At 40.0% G+C, this 21,589-nt stretch overlaps 1 protein-coding gene across 1 annotated transcript in view; it reads right to left on the reverse strand.

The window, feature by feature from the left end:
• Nucleotides 1-994: 994 nt before the first annotated feature.
• LOC118825985 (phospholipid phosphatase 3-like) overlaps nucleotides 995-21,589 on the reverse strand; it is a 30,686-nt gene continuing 10,091 nt past the window's right edge. Inside the window, exons 2-6 of the mRNA XM_036596870.1 lie at nucleotides 12,748-12,905; nucleotides 7,063-7,343; nucleotides 6,388-6,445; nucleotides 4,291-4,467; nucleotides 995-2,826 (exon numbers count right to left, since the gene is read on the reverse strand). Coding sequence (XP_036452763.1) covers nucleotides 2,707-2,826; nucleotides 4,291-4,467; nucleotides 6,388-6,445; nucleotides 7,063-7,343; nucleotides 12,748-12,905 — 794 coding nt within the window. The 3' untranslated portion in view covers nucleotides 995-2,706. The remainder of the gene's footprint in view (nucleotides 2,827-4,290; nucleotides 4,468-6,387; nucleotides 6,446-7,062; nucleotides 7,344-12,747; nucleotides 12,906-21,589) is intronic.

The following is a 21,589-nucleotide window of genomic DNA, read 5'->3' on the forward strand; positions in this document are numbered from 1 at the left end:
TCTGAGAATTCCTGTCTGCTGCATTAAATTAGAAATTTTAAGATTAAAAGTGTTTTCCTACTCAACATAAAATGCATGATTATGGTATATAAACACAGTTTGTAGGGGTTATTTTTGGTGTGCAGGCTTCAGATACATACAGGGCTGTGCAAAAGTCATAGACCACCCTTTATTTAGCCTCATTTTTAGTCAAGTTGTTCATTTTTCAGGAGATATTTCTGAGGAGATCAGATTATAATATGATCAACTTGCATGAGGAGGGAGAAAATCAAATGAAAGTAGGTTAAATATAAGAGTTTCTTAAACTGAAGTTCAAAAAATGTTTAAAGCTCCAGAGAAAAAGGGGCTCCTAACAACCACCTGGAAGAGCTGGTAGACACTGAAACTGCCCCCATCAGATAAACAGCACTTAAAGCTTTCGTCTTTGAGAGAGAGGAGAAAATCAAGCTGCTTCAGATCTGAAAACAACCACAGGTGTTTCTGTCCATCCTTCCACTGTGAGGAGACGACTCAGCGCTATGGGTCTGAAAGGATGTGCAGCTGTTCAAGAAGAACCTCACTGAGAAAAGGAGACGGACACATCAAACAAAGAAGCTGAACAATGGACTGACCACCCCAGAGTCCAGACCTCAACACCACTGAATGTGTTTGATTACTTCAGAAAACGATCAACCAACTTCTAAGACTGAACTTTGGAGGTGTGTCTGCAGATTTACTTGAGAAACTGAAAGTGAGTCTCCTGAAAAGAGTGGAAGCTGGAATGAAGGTAAAGAGCGACTCACTCAACATGTTATAATTACTTGTTGGGGCTTCTGTGTCATTTTCTGTTATGTTTTCTTCTTTGTTCCAATGAAACCAATGAAGGGTGGTTTCTGACTGGTTTCTGGTTTGGTGGTCTCTGACTTTGGATAGTACTGCATGATGGATGAAGAAAGAATATCAGTGTTTTTATCTTTTCCCATGCAAAAAATATCACAGTAAATGGTACAAAATGATAGTTGTAATGCACCTTTATTTATCAAGTGGTATCAGAATACAGTTTAAGATCCACAGTCTTTTTTTTCATTACACAAAAATATACTTAAAAACAAACTTAGGTTCCCAGCCCTGAAATACAAACGTTTCCACTGAGACACATTTATAGTGGTCTCTCATACACTTACAGTTTTATTGTCAGTATCACAGACACACACACACGCCCACCAATCGCAGAGACAAACTCGCACATTCAAAGCTGATCTAGCTTAGCACACAATTATAGCAGAGACTCATCTTAAACCAGCAGATAGAGGCCCCTCTTCACTCAGTCTGAGCTTGCGTCAGAGAACTTGCAAGCAAATTAACAGCATTAGGGGAGTTTTTCGCTCAAAACACTGGCATTGCTGACAGCATCAAATCCAGCATGGGCTACTTACGATGGTGTTTTTGGATCACTGTTCAAAAAATTGAAAATAATAGACTTTATTTTCAAAGTCGCAATATTTCGAGAATAAAATTGTAATATTTGGAAAATAAGGTCAGAATATTTCGATAATAAAGTCGTAGAATTAGGACATTAAAGTGGGATATTACCAGAAAAAGCTGCAACATTGTAACCAAAGGGTTTGCAAAAGGAAGGCAGCACCTCCTCGTGCTAAAACGAGGGACGCTGAGGAGCTGGTAGAGTTAAACTTTCGTATCGATTTCACACCATTAAGAAATACTCAGTCTCCCTGTCTCTCCTGGCACATCAGCACCAGAGTGTTATTAGTATAAGAAACGGCTGAAACGGCTGTGCAGGAAATAGAATAGGAAAAAATTATAGAATAAAGAGCCAGACGGACTCGCCACTACAGCAACTGAGACCCCAACACGTTATGGCAGCCCCCCTACAATTAGCCCACTTTATCCTCGAAATATTGCGAGTTCATTCTTGTAACTTTACGACTGTATTATCAAAATATTACAACTTTATTCTTGAAATATTACAACTTTCAAAAGTCTATAGACTCTCAAAGTCTATTATTTATGTTTTTTTAACAGAGGCCCTAAAACGCCATCATAGCTAGTTAGCATGATGCTAAAAAGATATAAAAACTGGCCTCTACATGCCGATTTGCTGTTAGCCAATCTAGTATTTTTTTTTTTTCACTGTTTGCATTTTGGGTTTGTCCTTTAACACTAACAAATGGGCACCCATTTTAAAATAAAGGGCCTCGTACAGTCCTATAAACTTATACCACTAACATTTTAAGTCCTGTAAAATGTGCTATACTCTCAAAATATTCAGAATCTAACGTTTAAAAATCCTTCCTCTGGGCTAGGAATTTGTTGTCTCACTTAAGGAAAGGATAAAGGCTTACGATATATGATGATGCCTCCAAGAGCTCGTCTGTTATCTCAGCCACCAGAAAGTGTCCATTTGAGGTGGTGAATCGAAGGTTCTACGTAAGAGACACTGGTTTGAGAAAAAGACTTCTCCATCTGGAAGTGGTGGAACTCTTCACTCTCCAGTTACAATGTAAGCAGTGTACTTTCATGCAGGCCTGAAATCAGGCCTGGGTTTGGCACAATAAGCCTTGCATGTGGTTTAGATCTGTCCAGTTTAGGCTAGTCTGCTGATGGGCAAACCCCACAAGCCTTAGCTAGCCCACCGACGGTTAAAGCTGCCCCAGTCCATGTCAGCTGGACCTTTCAGAGTATCCTAGGCTAGTGCTAGCATTAGCATCACGCTAGAGTGAGGTGGTTGTTCCGTTCTGCAGGTGGTAAAAGGTCTTTCTTGATGGGAGTCGATGTGATGGAAGCACCTCTGTCCTTTGACTTGAAGAGGTCTGAGACGTAGAACACCTGAGAAATGAAAATGTAATCTGAGTTACTGAAGGAATGGAAACAGTAACTGCTGCCATTGACATCATCTACCAGATTCAAGCAGGTGAGAATGATTGGAGCTACAGTGTCACAAGAGAAAGTTACTGAGAGGTAACGATTGCGAGTAGTCGACGCCTCCTGTGTTGACTGTTTAGTCGTCTGCTGCACTGATTATGGAAAAATGCAATATAAATTGTCAATGAAAAACAGTTCAATTATATTCAACTATGAGCCTTAAATGGCCAAACTGGCCTGTTTAGCTCTCTCAGATCCTTGCTGTCCATGCTTAGTCCCCCAGCTGACGACAGACACGGCTCCAGCTCAAATAAACAAACATTACTCACTGCTGCCCTCTAAAGGTGTTATATATCACAAAGTCAGAATTTTTAATTAGAGCATTTATTGTTTTTCTAAGACCCAAATCGTATCTCAATAACTGCTTTCTTTTATTTACATGATTTCTCAACCCGACTGATAACACACCCAATTAAATTCTAGCTGATGTAATGTAAACATGTGATTGTGAAAACTAACAACTGTAAAAAAATAACTGCAGTCAGTTTAAATCCTTTTTTAGGCAATCATGTAATAACTGTGACACGCCTAATTAATTCATTCTTTACTGAATAAACAGCAGGACTTTATGATGTTCTATAATGTTCATATGATACATACAATCATTTCAATAGACTGTAATGCACTACAGAAAGTATAAAGGGGCAAAATGGCTTCTATTGTTTCACTGCACCATTAAAGAACTTGTTGCATGGAGGGAACTTTGATGGCTGGCCTATAATATACAAAGCGAAGGCATAACTGACTGATCAAATAGCTGTAGATGGCTTAATCAATTATAGAAATAACTGTTAGTTGAGCCTGTAAATATGCATGAGAGGGTGTGATACTGAACACTTTCCATATAGGAGCACTTCTGTTTCTCTGCATACTCTGTTAACCCCCTTTCACTCTGTTCTTCAGTGGTCAGGACCCTCACAGAGCAGGTACTATTTGGGTGGTGTGTTAGTGTGTGTCGCGCTGGTGCGAGTGGATCAGACACAGCAGTGCTCCTGGAGTTTTAAACACTGCGTCCACTCGCTGTCCACTCTATTAGACACTCCTACCTTGTCAGTCCACCTTGTAGATGTAAAGTCAGAGACGATAGCTCATCTGCTGCTGCACAGTTAGTGTTGGTCATCCTCTAGTCCTTCATCAGTGGTCACAGGACGCTGTTGGCTGGATATTTTTGGTTCTCAGTCCAGCAGTGACACTGAGGTGTTTAAAAACTCCAGCAGCACTGCTGTGTCTGATCCACTCACACCAGCGTAACATACACTAACACGTCACCACCACATCAGTGTCGCTGCAGTGCTGAGAATGACCCACATGTATGTATATGTTTAAGTATATGTATATGTCTATGAGAGAGGGAGCACATGTACTTACTATGCAATAAGCCACCAGGGCTCCCTGAGCGAATCCCGCCAGTACGTCAGTTGGGTGGTGCTTGTGGTCAGAGACGCGTGACAGGCCGGTGTAGAAGGCCATCATGAGGAGAGTAAACTGCACCAGTGGCCTCAGAAGCCGGGCTCCCTCCCAGGTGAACCTCGACTGCAGGTAGAACTGCAAGACCACAGACAAGACTGCTGTTAACAACAACTGAGAACAGCTGATTGGTCTGAGAACATTTTGCTAACCTAAACTGCACACTGGCTGAGAAGCGACACAAAGTGTAGCATAGTAGTCAGAACAGAGCACAGCTAAAGCATCGCACTCAGAGCCTGTTTACATTGCATTATCAGGTGTTTGGTGTCCAGATCGTATCTGGATAAACTTTAGCCGGATTCCGTTTACACTTTTTACTGCGTCCCCAGTTTGACCAGATTCGACTGCACTTTTCAACAGCACGTCAACACATGTCATTTCCATTATACTTTTGTGAACTATTTCCTGTTACGACTAGACAAGCTCAGCTTGGACGTTTTCATCTGTCCAGAGAGCAAAAAGGCTCTCGGTTTAGGGGACTTCATAATCCAATCACTGAAAACGCAGGTTAATGCAAGGAGTAAACAGGCCCTCGGGGTGTCAATAAACGTGCTATACGTGAGTTCAAGTGCAGGATATGTATTCATTTGAAAGTTTAAGTTTAAATTTTAAGCTTAATGAAAAGAAATTTAAAGCTGACACAAAAAAACTATTTCTGACGTTCTATTTACTCATTTTCGTTAAAAAGATTTCTGAACATTTTTTTTAATCTTTGAATTTTACATTTTTTATATTTTAATTAGGAAAGAATCTGATCTAACAAAAGCTGAAACATGTCACACATGAGTTGTGCTTTACTGTTACTCCGAATTGGGCTCAGAATGAGCACTGTACATCCATCAAAAACAAGGAAGCCTTTTCAAGGTTTTTCCTGGCGCAAAATGAAGTGGAGGTGATACCACAGCGATCATGTCCCAAACAGCAATGAACTTTTGGCCCAAACGTGGCCCACATCCGCAGTTCTCTTATGGCCCACATTTGGCTTTGATGTACGCCGTTGATTTAGGGTTAGTCTGGCTGCCTCAACGCAGCCAGGTCTACCGTATATGGCCCAAATCTGGGCCAAATAAATTTACCATACGCTTACCTTACATGGGCCATGTCTGGGCCAAATCAGGGCTAAAGGACTTAACTTCACCTCACTTTCACCTTATATGGGCCAGATGTCAGGTGTGTTGTGGACCAAACCTGGGCCAAAGAAATGTACCATACGCTCATCTTACATGGGCCACATCTGGGCGAAATATGGGCCAAATCAGGGCCAAAAGACTTCACCTTATATTGGCCAGATGTGAGGTGTGTTGTGGACCAAACCCGGGCCAAATAAATTTACCCTACGCTCACCTTACATGGGCCATATCTGGGCCAAATCAGGGTCAGAGGGACTTGTCAGGTGTGTTGTGGACCAGATTAGGGCCACATTAATTTACTGTATACTCACATCAACTATGTTAGTTTTTTGAACTTATAAAGCTTTTGAAAAAAATGCTAGGGCTGCATCAGTTTTGGTAGCGCCTTTCCTGGTGTACTGTACTGATTACGATACAGCACCACCACATGGCGTAATGCCACAACTGCAGTTACAAATGACAGAAATCCACTGATTGCAACACTGTTAGAGAGTTTTGTCGAGAGCTAGAGACAGTACAAAATTTAAGGCGGCCGCCTCGTAATTCACTATGCAGGAAAAACTCGTTTTATACGGAAACAAAAATCACTACAGCACACAAAAAGCTCTAGTTTTACATAACGATACCGAATAATTGATTTTACTATGGGAACTGGGATGTGCATGCGGTGTAACTCCTCTGGCAGCAGATTTAAACGAGCGGTATTCTTTCGTTGGGCCAGATACTGGTACTGGTTTCACTGGGTTTATGTGGTTAATGAATTTATTTGTTATCAGTTCTCTAACTCTTCATGGACTCACTGTTTTCCAGCTACTGTATACAAAGTGAGATGAAAAGTATGAAGATGACTGAGGTTTGAGATACTTACAGCCAAATAGAGCATAGTGTACATGGAGAAAGAGGCGTGGCCTGAGAAGAAGGACTTCCTGTAAAGAAAGAGCAGATTTAAGACCTCATCAGTAATGCCAAACAGTTAGAAAGCAAGTTAAAGGACAAAAAATGGGGGGCACAACACAAACATTAACCCGAAACAATGTGAAAAGCTTAGCTACGGCAGTCAAAATCTGAAGGACTGGTCAGTTTTTTTGGCCAGTAAAGCCCTGCTTCTGTTTATCTACAGTGAGATGAACAGTAGTGGATACCACTGTGCCTCTTTGGGACAGTGTCAGATCTTAGTGTGGCTTAGCATAATGAATGGAGACTGCGGATAATCCTAACAGGTGCAACGATGCACATCCATCAGTTTCCTCATCGGCATTAGCCTACATAATACAGCTGTCATCAGCTTATGAGGCCCATTCGAATATCCTTACGTAACCAAACCTGCAGTTTGGCCGGAGACAACGACAAAACACAGTGGCTTCAGTGGTTTGATTAGACTAACTCATTCAGTTTCCTTGACCAACTGGTGTGTAAACTCTTAAACGTACTCACGAACCAGTCAAACCTTGAGGTTTCATTTCAGAAGAAGCCTCGAGTTGCACATGGTATCTGTTCTAAAACGTGTGCACCCACACACACCCTGCTTAGCCTCACGTCATACCTGGCCTCCTGAACCCTGCTGTCGTCTCCTGTGCACATGTAGTCGGTGATGTAACCAAGGGAACAGTTGATCATGGAGAAGTCGGGCCTGCATACGTCCAGGAAGTGAGGCCTCAAGCGGCCCACGGACACTTTGGCTATGTCTGTGAAGGACTGGCTGACCGCACAGCCGAAGATGAAAACCCCCACCTGCTTGTAGAGGGCGGACAGGTAGGGGTTCCTCACAAACGCATTGGAGCCCTCATGGAGGTAGTGGATCCTGTAGCTCTCGCCTATGGTGATCTGTGTAAGAGGTTGAGGAGACAAGGAGAAGATGAGTTAAGGGCAGTTTGGACCAAGATTATATCTGACTTCTTGGTCATTTTGACCAAAATATGCTTTAAAACAATTATGAATAAAACCATAAAAAGCAGCTGCACTTCATGAGCAGATTATGAGGGTTAGTTAAAAACAAGCTAGCTGATCCCGACAAGCTTTTCTACATTACTAGTTTCAGTCTGATTTTCATTTAATTTCTTCATGTAAACCTAAAATTTTGGGTTGAGCAAACAAATCTAATGAATTCATGGAAATACAGCTAACATTTCTGCAATTTTGAGAGATGTGTTAACATATTAGCATTAAGGTTTGGTCATGGACCAAGAAGACAGCACATTTGTACTCTATAGTTTAAACCAGGGGTGTCAAACTCAACCACTAAAAGGGCCATATTAAAAAATCAACAAATCCAAATCTGTGGGACAGCTACGTTTTTATGTTATTTTTACTTTTACGTTATTTTTACTTAACATTTTGCCATGAACCCAACTGGCCATTGTGTGTTCAAAATATGCCAAAACTACAACAGCAAAAAAAATGGCGCTAAATACTTTGAACGATTCAAAAATAATTCAAAACAAAAACAAATTGTTTTATATTAACCTCTTATGCTTGTGGGTATATTTCAGTTTTTCCATCTGAACTTACATGCCCAAATCGTAAGGCAAATTATTCAGAAACTGCATGAAATAAATGTAAATTTTTTGCTTTTTTTGTAAAGGTTTCCCTCAAATTAACAGAACATGTATTTTATATTCATACACATATTGCTATATGCTTACATTTTACTGCTGAAAGCAAAAAATCTTGGCTGCTCTGTATTTTTTCAATAAAAATAATTTTTACAGAGCAGGTCACTGAAGAGACCTGAGATCCAGTTTACAGCTCAGATTTGTGGAAAATGGGTCGACTTTCAGTAGAAAAAAAAACTGAGTTCAGCTTCTTTTATTATAAGGTTGTAAAATTACATCACCCATCTGTTTGACTGGAAAGAAGACAGTTACAGCTCTCGTATGACACCCACCTTTAGAATGTAGCTAATGAAATATGAAAGTTATATAGAATATGACGAAGTGTGTTTTGGAACCACCGGTGGTTCTAAGGAGTAAAAAGAAACAATAGGCTACATTAGATTCAGATAACTGTTAAACCTCTTTACCCCAATGTACAGCAGGTCTTTCTAAAGCTGCCCATTTGCTTGAACTCCACCTGGCATCTTTTTTTTTGTTTGGTTTTGTTTTTGTGGTGCAGTGCCATAGTTCGCTGTTGGGGAGGGGGTGGGAGCACACATTACATTGCAGTGCATGCTGGGAACTGTAGTGCACTTCATGGTGAAATGGGCTAAAATGAATAGAAAATTAAAATCATTTCGCAGGCTGAACAGGATTGTGCCACGGGCCTGACTTGGCCCGCAGGCCTTGTGTTTGACACATGGAGTTTAAACCAAGTAAACAAAAAAACAGGAAAGCAACATCTAGATGAGTGAATTTACAACAGCTCAGTAAACAAGGGCAGCAGTCAAACAGGCAAACCTTAAAATCCCACAGCGCTAGCATGCATGCTAACATCTCCCTCTGCTTTTACTTTGCTGTCTCTGTGAGCGGCACTTCATCGTTAAACACACGCTACTCCAGCAAATAATTCCCTCTCCCATCTGGATGTCACTTGTGGAATTTCAGCCAGCTCAAAGCACTCCGGAGCAACACTGAGCAGCATGATTGAGGGCAGCGTTAATTCAACCCATGTGTTCAACCCCGGCCCCCCCATCCTCCACCCTTCCTTACACTCCCTGCCGAGAAATGTGCGTGTGAAGGAGACTTGGGGGGATCTGAGGGGCTCATAGCTGGTTCCAATAAAGAGAAGTGCTGAGCTAGCTGTCCTGTCTCATGCTGGCAGCCTGGCGTTTGGTGTTTGGTTTGCAGTCTGAAGTCTGGAGCATCTCTGGGCACTGACGGCTCACCAGTTCCATTCTGTTGAAGGGTTTTATGCGGACAGGGGGGTCGAATCCCAAATCAAGGGAAGCAGAATTTCTCAGTAAGCTAATCCAAAAGTGAGGACTGTTCTACAGGAACGTTCCTGATAACTTTGTTAATTGGGCAGGCTTGACTTTTGACTTATCTGAGTAACTCCTGCATTGTAAAAAAACACTAAGAACACCAAATCTGAAGCACTGGTTAATATGGGTCTGTTTTCAGCCATCTGAGACTTCGACCACAGTTAACTCGCCATCCTCCAGCACATCCCCCAACAACCCCCCCCACCCCCCATCTGTTTAAGGAAATGAAAACGTCTCCTTTGGAAAACCAGCTCTCCAAGGATGAGTCCCAGACGACGTGGCCTGTTTTGTCTCTGCACAGATTGCGCTATCCATCTACCTTGACTGCGAAAAGGAGCCAAAAGAAGACGTTTACTTTAAGGGTTAACTTCTGCAAGACTACTTTTCAACTTTTCAGCAAAACTGCAGGCTTTTTGATGAGTAACAGCCCAAAAAAGCTGTAAAGTCAGCTTTGAAAGCATTAAATCATCGGTTGGTGAAGTGTGAAAAAGCATGGAGGAGCTCTTTATGCTGCATTCCAGTTTAACTACAGTCAAAATGTTTGCGAGCAAACACTCGAAAAAGTGTGTAAATTAGCACAAATGCTAATTAAGGATTTCCTGCTGTCTGTCACAGCGCTGTGTGGCTCCATGCAAACGGTTTCACACCAGAAGTCGTTAGCAGAGACTGAATAAGAGAACGGAACACGAGTACAAACCGTGGCCTGTTCCGTCACCTCTCTCGGGACCCTTTTGACCGTAACAGTGTCCACTTAGATTTTTTTTCTTTTGGGTTTCAAATAAATGATTCATCACAGTGAGCTTTATAATAAAATATTTCACACTACACAAGCAAATTGTGCAAGGCTGATCCCTAAATGTGCAGGACCTGAGCTGACATTCATAAAAATAAAACATTTGAGGGGAAAAACAACAAAAGCAGGAATTCCAATCCGATCCGATTCTGAACTGCAAGGTTCAAGACTGCCTTTTGGAAGGTCTCAGATAACAAAAGACAAATAATCTGCTCTGACCGTCGGCCCCGACTGGCCCTCAGAGGAATAGCTTTCACCCTATTCTCAAAAACTGTTAAGCGTGAAAACCTGGGACTAAATTCAGCCTTTTACCCGAAAATTAGACCCCTGGATTAACACTGGAAAAGTCTAGAATAGTCTAATATAAACTTCATCAGTATTAATGATTTTGTAAGATGTTCACTGCCTGTCAGAAGTTTGGGGACACAGTTTACAATACAGTGAGATGTGAGTGTGAAGAACCTTTTTAAAGTTTAAAGAACCTGCACATTAGGCTGTAGGAAGAACCTTTAAACTGATAAGGAACCTTTGTCTTAGGTGAAGGTTCTTTGTACCTCTAAGCAGTTCTTCATAGTTTGTCATTTGCATATATGGTTTTGAGGTCTTTCGTAGTTTTTGGGTTTTTCAAACTTCGTTTCTGCATAAATAAATAAATAAGCAGTACTAAGACAAACATACGAAGGCAGAATAGTCCACAAATGACATATAAACTCAGAAGACTCCTGTAGGTTCACTGGTGGTTTTGGATAGTCAATAAAATGTCTATATTTGTGTTGTAGTCATGGCGACCCCTGGTTCCCATCACCACCACTGTAAAGACATCTGAGTATCTACAATCAACCATTTCACACCAAACCACTCTGAATGACTGTTTACATCTCACCCACTGGGTTATGTAGAAATTTTGAAAATCAGAGAAATGTCCATTTAGACCCTTGTTTTAATATTAGTTAAAATGTACTGTTTTTTATTGACAAATCCAAACAAATTCATATCATTGTAAAATGAAACTGATCACAGCTATTTTAATTTGTCTTTGTGCATTTGTCATCTTATACACACCACCGAAGAAAGAAAGCTTTCAAAACATTTTAAAACATTTACTTTTTACTTTTATATACTTGAGTCTGTTTAAATGTTGGTATTTTATACTTTAACTGAATTGTATTTTTGGCTCCATACTTATCTATAATGTCACTTCGTACAGTTTCTCTGTACTTTTACCAAACCTTTTAGATTTATTTAGAGGAAAACAACACGTGCAAATACTAGTGAGAGCGCTACTGTGAGAATAAAGACGAAGCCCACTCATTTAATCCCCTTGTTGTGATGTCAGCACTCAAATCTTTCAGGTGTTTAAACCACATTTGGGCCAAAAGAGTTTCAACATCTGTGTTTAACAACAGTTTGGAAAGCAAAGCTGTCAAAATCACTATTTAGACCAAACCTGCCCTTCACACCAATGAAGACGCTTTGAAGACCCTTTGATGAGCATGAAGCTGAGTGGTGAAGACACCTGAAGAGTTAGCACAGAGCTTCTTTGTGCTAATTACACATTTGCATGCATTTTTTTCTTGCTTAAGTGAAAAGGAACAGTAACAGTAGTGCGAAGATGGTGCTAGACAGTTTATTTATATAGCGCTTTTTACAACAGGTGTTGTCACAAAGCAGCTTTACAGAAAAATCGGGGTCCGAGCCCCCATGAGGGTCCCAATGGCGACAGTGGCAAAGAAAACTCCCTAAGAGCAAGAGGAAGAAACGGTAACACTTTCTATGAATGTCACCTTTGTAAGCATCTATAAACATATTCATAACATGTTATAATGCATTCATAAGACATTATAAACATAGCTATAAATATTTATAAAAATACATTATACATTATAGCCATGTTTATTATGCATTATGAATTGTTAACATAATACATTATAAGTACTGATCATAACAAATTATAAGAGCTTATAAGTCGTATTTGTCCGCTCTAAGTAAAGTGAAGTGTACTGTACTAAAGCCTCCTCCAGTGTTAAGAGTGAGGCTTCAAGTTGAAGTATTTACTGAAGGATTTACTGAAACAGTAAAACATACACAGTAAAGCACATTACAGGCTTCAAATGTCAGAGTTTAAACTAGAGCTGCCATCAGTGTTTTACCCAGTGTGGGAAAGGTAATGTACACCACCGTTAGCTTGGTATTTGTCTTCTTTGGCACTGACATTATAACATGTTATTAACACTGTTTATAATGCATTATATAAACAATTCATAATGTATAATAAACATGGCTATAAAGTGTAATTCTGTGTAATTCTTTTTTATAAATATTTATAACCATGTTTATAATGCCTTATGAACACATTATAACATGTTATAAATGTGTTTATAGATGCTTACAAATGCGACATTCATATAATGTGTTACCGAAGAAACCTTGAGAGGAACCAAGACTCAAAAGGGGAACCCATCCTCCTCTGGTCAACACCAGATAGAAAACAGCAAGGAAAAGACAGGAGATAAACTTACAGAGAGGACCACGATGAGTGTGCCCGCGGCCGATAAAACCCCATCGCTGATAGTCTCTCTGTTTTTGGCGGGGTACTTTATGGACTCATCACTGCAGTAGAAACCGCGGCGATAAGGCCGGACAGCGCTGGACTCGATGATCAGGAAAGGCAGACCAGCTGTAAAAGAGAAAGAAGGGAAAAAAGGTTTAGGTATGAGCTCCTCTGGAGGAATCTGGATGTGTGTGCATGGAATCAAGCTCAAACATCATCACACCAGATCAGTCACAGAGCTGACTGACCAATACATTTCAGAGTCATTGAGTCTGCAAAATCAAGTCTACGCTCATTGTCCATTTTATCAGCTCCACTTACTATATAGGTGCACTTTGTAGTTCTACAGTTACAGACTGTAGTCCATCTGTTTCTCTGATACTTTGTTAGCCCCCTTTTACCCTGTTCTTCAGTGGTCAGGACCCCATGGACCCTCACAGAGCAGATACTATTTGGGTGGTGGATCATTCTCAGCACTGCAGTAACACTGACGTGGTGGTGGTGTGTTAGTGTGTGTTGTGCTGGTCTGAGTGGATCAGACACAGCAGTGCTGCTGGAGTTTTTAAACACCTCAGGGTCACTGCTGGACTGAGAATAGTCCACCAACCAAAAATATCCAGCCAGCAGCATCCTGTGGGCAGCGTCCTGTGACCACTGATGAAGGACTAGAGGATGACCAACACAAACCGTGCAGCAGCAGATGAGCTATCGTCTCTGACTTTACATCTACAAGGTGGACTGACAAGGTAGGAGTGTCTAATAGAGTGGACAGTGAGTGGACACAGTGTTTAAAAACTCCAGCAGCACTGCTGTGTCTGATCCACTCGTACCAGCACAACACACACTACAACACCACCAACCCATCAGTGTCACTGCAGTGCTGAGAATGATCCACCACCCAAATAGTACCTGCTCTGTGAGGGTCCATGGGGGTCCTGACCACTGAAGAACAGGGTAAAAGGGGCTAACAAAGTATCAGAGAAACAGATGGACTACAGTCTGTAACTGTAGAACTACAAAGTGCACCTATATAGTAAGTGGAGCTGATAAAATGGACAATGAGTGTAGAAACAAGGAGGTGCTCAGAATGTTATGCCTCATCAGTGTAAAGCTCCAGTTGCTCCTGATTCAACAAAAGGAAGAAACTACTTCCAAACTATTGCTAGCCAAAAAAGGACAATTCTCTGCCTCTGTTATAACAGTTTGCCAAACCTCAGTCTCACCAACAACTACTGAAGGTTGAGTACATTCAGCATCTATTTCACTCAAACATTACAGGGGCATATGAAACAATTACATTAAATAGAAACACATTTTTGCTACTTTACAGCAACTACAACTGACACAGACCCTGTACGTTTAACCAAACATTAAGGAAATACTTATATGGAATTATAGTCTTCTTTACAATTTCGATTCACCATCATAAAGTTCCTACAAAGCCAACTCCAAAAAAGTTGGGAGAGTGTGTGAAATGCAAATAAAACCAGAAAGCAGTGATTAGTAAATCCTCCTTGGCCTGTATTTAAATGAAACCACCACAGAGACAAGATATACAATGTTTCATCTTATTAACTTCATTGTTTTTAATGTAAATATACAATATCTGCAACATGTTCCAAAAAAGTTGGGACAGGAGACCAGAAACATTGTGAAACATTCAGAAAACACTGTAAAAGAGTTTATGTAATCGTGCTCGGGTATAAAAGGAGCATCCAGGAAAGGCTTAGTGCTTTATGAGAAAGGGTGGGTTGAGGCTCATCACTTTGCCAAAAAATGCAGCAGCAAACCAACTGTTCCTCAACTAATGTTGTCAATGATTTTAGGTATTTGACCTTCTGTGATGCATAATATCATCAAAACATTAAATCTATGTGTGTAAGGCCAAAAACCACAACTGAATGCCCGTGATCCTTGACTCCTCAGACGGCACTGCATTAAAAAAATGGGATGTTTCTGTGATGGATGGGCTCAGGAATACTTTGACAAACCTTTGTCAATAAACACTGTTCGCTGCTACATCCACAAAATGAAGTTATGGAATAACTGAAGTTCAGGAGGAGGCACAGGCCTGAAACCATTCCTCCTGCCAATCTAATGCTCTATAAATACACATCATCTTCAGTCATCCAGTGATGGGCAGAAGCTGCCCAAAACGCCAGCCCAAGTTCTCAGAGCTCTCTCGGCTTCTTCAATCAGTCTTTCTTCACTACCACCACATGTCCAAGGCATGGTTCAAACTCACAAATGCAAGTTAAGACGGTACAAAGGAAGCCATATGTCAACAATGACAGAAATGCTGTCGACTTCTCTGCAGTTCAGCATGTGCCAACTGTTTTTAATAGGAGACAGGCGGGTCAGTTTGGCACCAGTACCCTCTGATTCAAAGCCAAACTGCTTATATCTGACTCAGGTCGAGTAGAAGACATTCTGACAGCATTCTGCAGTTCAATACAGGAATTGAAGGGGGTGATATGGGTTTTATTATTTCATTGAATCATATGAGAAACTGTGCAGACAAAACTTGAAATGATGGTTCTGTAAGATTCGTCTGAAGCCACAATAGTTAGATTAGTTGATCCTTATGATCGGCTGCAGGCTGAACCAGAAAGGTTCAAAACACTGGAGCACACGGGTGAATACGGGTGCAATGTGGGCACAGTTAAGCAGATTAGATGGAGGGATCAGTTTGTTTACAGAATAACACACACAGACACACACACAAACACACACACACACACACACACACACAGAGTGTATTCCTGTTTTTCTGAGGTGTTTTCATGTGCTTCTGTATTAGGAATGTGCATTCCAACTCATTTTGATTTCAAGTATCTGAATACAAGTGTAAGTGGTAATGAACGGATAACTGTTTGACCACAGGGAAGGAAAAAAATCAACAAAAAAAAGTGAAAAAAATGGACTTGGGCCAAAATTAGCATAGAGTTGTAAGCTTAATTTTTAGATGGTAGCATTTATTCATTCATTCATTATCATTAACTGCTTAATCCAGATAGGGTTGCGGTAGCAGAGAATCCCAGACGCCCCTGTCCCCCGCGACTTCCTCCAGCTCATTCCCGGGGACCCCAGCCACTCCCAGGCCAACTTAGAGATATTACCCCTCGAGCGGGTCCTAGGTCGACCCTGGGGTCTCGTACCCCAGTAGGCCATGCCTGGAACACCCCCATTGGGAGCATTCGGATCAGATGCCCCAACCACCTCAACTGGCTCCTCTCAAAGTGGAGGAGTAGCAGCTCTACTCCAAGCTCCCTATCAAGTAGAGGGTAGCCCACCACCCTGTGAAGAAAGCTCATTTCCGCTGCTTGAATTCGCGACCTCATTCTTTCGGTCATTACCCGCAGCTCATGACCATAGGTGAGGGTCGGGATGTAGACCGACCGGTAAACAGAGAGCTTTGCCTTATGGCTCAGGTCCTTCTTCACCACTTCAGTCCGGTACAGTGACAGCATTACTGCTGCCGCCTGTCCCAGCCTGCAGCCAATCTCACAATCCTTCTTCCATCACTCGTGAACAAGACCCCGAGATACTTAAACTCCTGCACCTGGGGCAGGTCCTTTTCCCTTACCTGGAGTGGGCATGCCAACCTTTTCCTGACTGTTAAAACTTGATATTCATTAATATCAAAGGGAAACTGTTTTAGTCTTGGATGAGCAACAGAGCCTCAGCTAAGCTAATAATCCAATGCTAACACCAACTGGTACAACATTTGATGCTAATGGAGACTCTCTGTCTGTTCTCCTCAGTGGATGATGTGTCAGTGTCCAAACCCAATGTACAAACAATTCCAAAAACAGTTCAGACAGCATGTGAAATGCTAATAAAAACAGAAAGCAGTGATTAGTAAATTCTGTTTAACCTGTATTAAATTGAAAACAGTCTTGTGAATGCCACTGTTTTTTGTAAATATACACTTATTTCAAATATGATGCCTGAAACGTTACATCCTTTTGACAGCTCTTACTGAACGTTTGGAGACTGAAGACACAAACTGATCCAGTTTTGAAAGCAGATTTTTTGCCATTTTTCTACAAGTCTTCAGCTGTACATCCATAAAAGACCTTTGTTGTTGTATTTTGAGCTTAATAAGACATGGTTTTAATGGTAAACAGCATGCAGGCCAATCTAGCCCCCATATTCTGCATGTGTTACAATAGTATGGGTGTGTGAGTGCTATGCTGTTGCATCACAGGCAGAATGTTTCTTGATGTTGTCATGTTGAAATAAGCATGGACATTCCTAAAATAAGCGACACACGTTCCTCAAAATGTGTTTAACGTTAATGGTGTCTCAACAGATGTGCAGGTTACCCACTACTACCCCTCTACACCATGAGAGATCCTGGCTTTTGAACTTTATGCTGGTAACAATCGGAATGGTCCTTTTCTTCTTTGGCCTGAAGAACATGACATCCGTTACAATCTGAAAGGCTGATTCGTCAGATCACAATACACGTTTCCACTCTGCATCAGTCTATTTCAGATGAACTCGAGCCCAGAGAAGTCGGCGGCGTTTCTGGACGGTGTTGACACCTGACTTCCACTGTACATATTACAGTCTTAAGTCTACTGCATTTGTGGATGCAGCAGCGGACAGTGTTTATCAACAATGGTTTAATAAAGTATTCCTGAGCCTGTGTGGTAATATCCATCACCGAAACATGCCAGCTTTAATGCAGTGCCATCTAAGAGATCAAAGTCCACAGACATGCAGCTGCAGTTTTCGGCCTTGTTTTTGATTTTTTGATGATGATATGCAATGTACAGGTCAAAATACCTTAAATTCTTGCAATACCTTCTTAAGCAACATTATTTTTAAACTTGGATTTCTTGCTGATGCGATTTGGTGAAGTACTGAGCCTTGATCCATCCTTGCTTATAAAAGGACTAGGCATTCCCTGTACTGTTTTTGTTCAAATACAGTTCAAAGTAGATTTATAAACGACTCCTTTCTGTTTTGATTTACATTTTACTGTTCAAGCACTAAAGTGAAAAACCAAACATTTGGACACCAGACATGGCTAATCGACTACATCTGGGGGAAGTTGAATGTTTTGTGCTGATGTTTTGCTGAACCATTCCTTTAAAAAGATCAGCTTTGGTCTCTTTTACTTTTTCTAATAAAAACTGCAGTTTTTTTTTTAGATGCAAAACATATTTCCTCATGGGTAGCAGCCAAAAATACCAACAAAGTGTTAATCAACAACATTTGGTTCTCTTAAAGATCTTTAGATAACTGACCATGTGTCCCGATTCGTTTATTTTGATCCAAGAGTTTGTTTAAACAACATGGGATTACTGTAAACTCTGCACTTTTTACTCTCCTTGTCTACAAACCACACACACAGATCTACCGTTTAACAGTCAATCTAAACACAAAAAACCCAGTATTCCCTCTAAAGCAGAGTCATTCCAAGAATCAACTGGAAAGCATTCAGAAGTGAGGAGATCTTCCAGGCCACAGATAATTGGAGTGCTGGAATATGTGAGGATTTTCCCCTCTGAATACTCATATAAACATAACACAAGTGATATAGTTCCATTTCATGCTGACTCTTATCGTCCCACTGTCATGTTTCATCTGTTTCTTTATTTTATAAATTATAAATATTAGTAAATTGCTACAGTAAATGTTTGAAGGAGTATAAATAGCTTCCAAGCATTGACTGCAGGATCCCTTTGTGCAGAAAAACACTTAACTGTCCTGACTGGACATTAAGAGCACATCTTAAATAAACTGTCCTCAAACTCTAAACACTGACCAGGCATGGATAGATCTGATAAAATTCCAGAGTAGATAACGGAAAAAAGAGGAAAAACAGGTCATGTGGGCCTGTTTTCTGTCTTTAGGCAAAAAAAGCAACTTTGAAGTTGGGGATCTGACTGTGATTAACTTAACTAGTGTTTTGCTTTGCAAAACAAATTGAAAAATAAATACATAAATGAAAATTAAAAATCCAAGAAGAAGCCTATCATAATAAGGCACTGATTAGAACCCCTAAAATGCCAAACAACTTAAGTTTTTTTTTCCCTACAAGTACAGTAAACAGTGGAATTTATTTTCTGCACCCACGCACACCCTGGCAAGTTATGTAGGGTTTTCCTTGAAAATATTCATGAAAAATCTGATTTAATTCAGGCAACCATGAAAAATTTAAAAACCAAACAAAACAATCTTTTAGTTATCAAGATTTTAAAAATTGCCCATATTTATATTGGCTCTTAAATGCAGAGTTTAACTGTTTACTGAATGCTAACAATTCTGAAATTTGACTTTCCGAATAATATCACGTTAGTAAATTTACAATGTAAAATGAATTTATTAATTTATTTATATGTTTCATGAAAAGGCGAGAAGTTAAACCCAATATTTAAGAGGTAATTTAGCACCTTTTGAGCAAACTATTTTTTTTTTTATTTTTGCATGATTGTAGGAATTAAAAACACGTTTTTACTGGAATTTTAATGGATGTGACCTGGCAGGCCCTGACCTAGTTAGTATGTGCCATAAACAATTATGATTAAATATGACTAAAATTAATATTCTTATGACAAGTCTCTCACGCTTAATACCAGTTTTGAAGTAAAACTTTTATGGTATTTTTTAAAATTTGCCCACATTTGGATTTAAATTGCCTTTTAAATGCAGAGATTAACTGTTTAATAAATGCTAACAATTCTGAAATTTGCTGAAATTTTAATGTTATGTATATGTTATATATTTGAATATGTTTCATGAAAAAGCAGCAGTTAAAACCAATATTTAAGAGGTAATTTAGCACCTTTTGTTCAAACTTTAAAATATCATAACTAAAAACTATTACTTTTACAGCATCAGGACGAGGCTGAACAGACCAAAGCAGCACTCTCCAGCAACAGCCAGCTGTGCTCGTGTCAGGTTACGGACCGGCATGTGGTCAGCGGCTGATGGGTTTACCAGCCTGCTGGATTTGTGTCAGAAACATGCCATCATCTCAGCACAAGGGTTCACCACTCAAACCAGGCTGGCTCTAGAAAAGAGTGATGCTTTTCATGTTAGATCTCTTCTGCAAACATCTTCTTCTAATTACAGCCACTTCTATTCCCCTGCTTTACAGCATCGCCTGCCATTAAACGGGAACGACTTCAAACATATAATTTAAACTTAAAAACTTATTATTGCAATATAAACGGTTAAGATGCATGAAATTCAGAGCGGTTTGGTGTGAAATGGTCAGTTCTAGAGAAACTTATCGAGCCAGAATTGTTCATAGTGGTGGTGATAGGAACCAGACGTCTGAAGAATTTAGTGCCTCTAAAAGCTGCCTACTTCCAGAGACATTGTTTTACAATAGTTTTGAAAAGAATTCGGCCTAAAGATATTTTAAAAATCTATTCATGGTGGAGGGATATATGCAGGGTACTGTGAGGCAAAATAGTTCCCAAAGAAAACTCAATTTTTCAAAATTTTGAACTATTTTACCATCAGAAGATGTTCACTTGTGGTTTTGGATAGTAAATAAAATAGCTATATGTGGATTATAGACATTTTGACCCCTGGTTCCCATCACCACTGTAAAGACATCTTAGTCTGTAAGTTTCTCTACAATCATTCAACCAAACCACTCTGAATGACTTAGTTTATGCAATAATTTACGCAGAAAATGTAAAATTTAATCATGCTTATTAAACTGCACCATCCTCTTACACATAAAAGTACCACAAAGGGTTCTTTGTCCACTGTCTTAGATTAAACAAAAGTGTACAGTTTGTTAGAGAACCACTTGAAAATTTGATATGCAAGTGTGCAGAATCTTTTTAAGGTTTAAAGAACCTCCAAATAATATGAAGTTTCTAGGAAGAACCTTTAAATTAGTAAAGAACCTTTTTTTTAACATGTGAAGTTTCTTCACACTCTCAAATATGTTTCTTTAGGGTAGCAAAAGGTGATTCTTCGTTGATGTCATGCAAAGAACCCTTTGTAGCTCCTTCAGAAAATGTCGTCCAAAATTGTGGCTGTATTGTATAAGTTTATTAATATGCACTAGAAATGGCACCGATCTGATACTTAGTGCTGGTATCGGACCAATAACAGCAGAAAGTACCGGACAGGATATTGAGACAGAAAAATCAATGAATGTAACAAATCTATTGTGAAAAAGGCATGCCAGCCTACTTCAAAGTGCTTCACTTAAACATTTTAAAGCTTATTTTTTTTATTAAGTGCCATCAAGTTGATTCTGACTCCAGGTGACAACATAAATAGTGTTTCTCCAGAATGTCCTGTCCTCTGTTTGGTTCTTGAGACTTCTAAATGTCTTTTTCACAACAATTTAAAACCTCATTTTTAAAGAAAACTGGACTGGTGCTGGTATCAGCCAAAACTCAAGATTACAACATTGGTATCAGAAATGGAAAAAAGTGGTATTGTGCCCTTTCTAATTTGGATTTGCTGATGTTTGTTTGCATGCTTCAAAAACAACACCAAGGACTGGTGAACGATAAATGTTTTTCGACCAATCAGTTGCTCTTATTTAGCATCAACGAAACATCTTTGCATGTGCTTCATACTTGATAAATCCAGCTCACAGTTTATTTCAGTCTACTTTCTGGCTGGGTTCCCACCTCCCAGCACTACATCCATGCTTCTGGATTTAGTTTAGAAACATGTTCTGAACAAACACGTTCCGCACTTTGGACTAAAATCTCAGTTGTTCTTTCTGGCACAACAGCTTTCTTATAGCAAAAGTCAAAAACATTTCAGCGAGGCTGCAAAACGTGAGATGAATTAAACTCCCTTCCCCCAGCGCGGGA

The sequence above is a fragment of the Colossoma macropomum genome, unplaced genomic scaffold, assembly GCF_904425465.1.
Source record: "Colossoma macropomum unplaced genomic scaffold, Colossoma_macropomum, whole genome shotgun sequence".
NCBI lineage: Eukaryota > Metazoa > Chordata > Actinopteri > Characiformes > Serrasalmidae > Colossoma > Colossoma macropomum.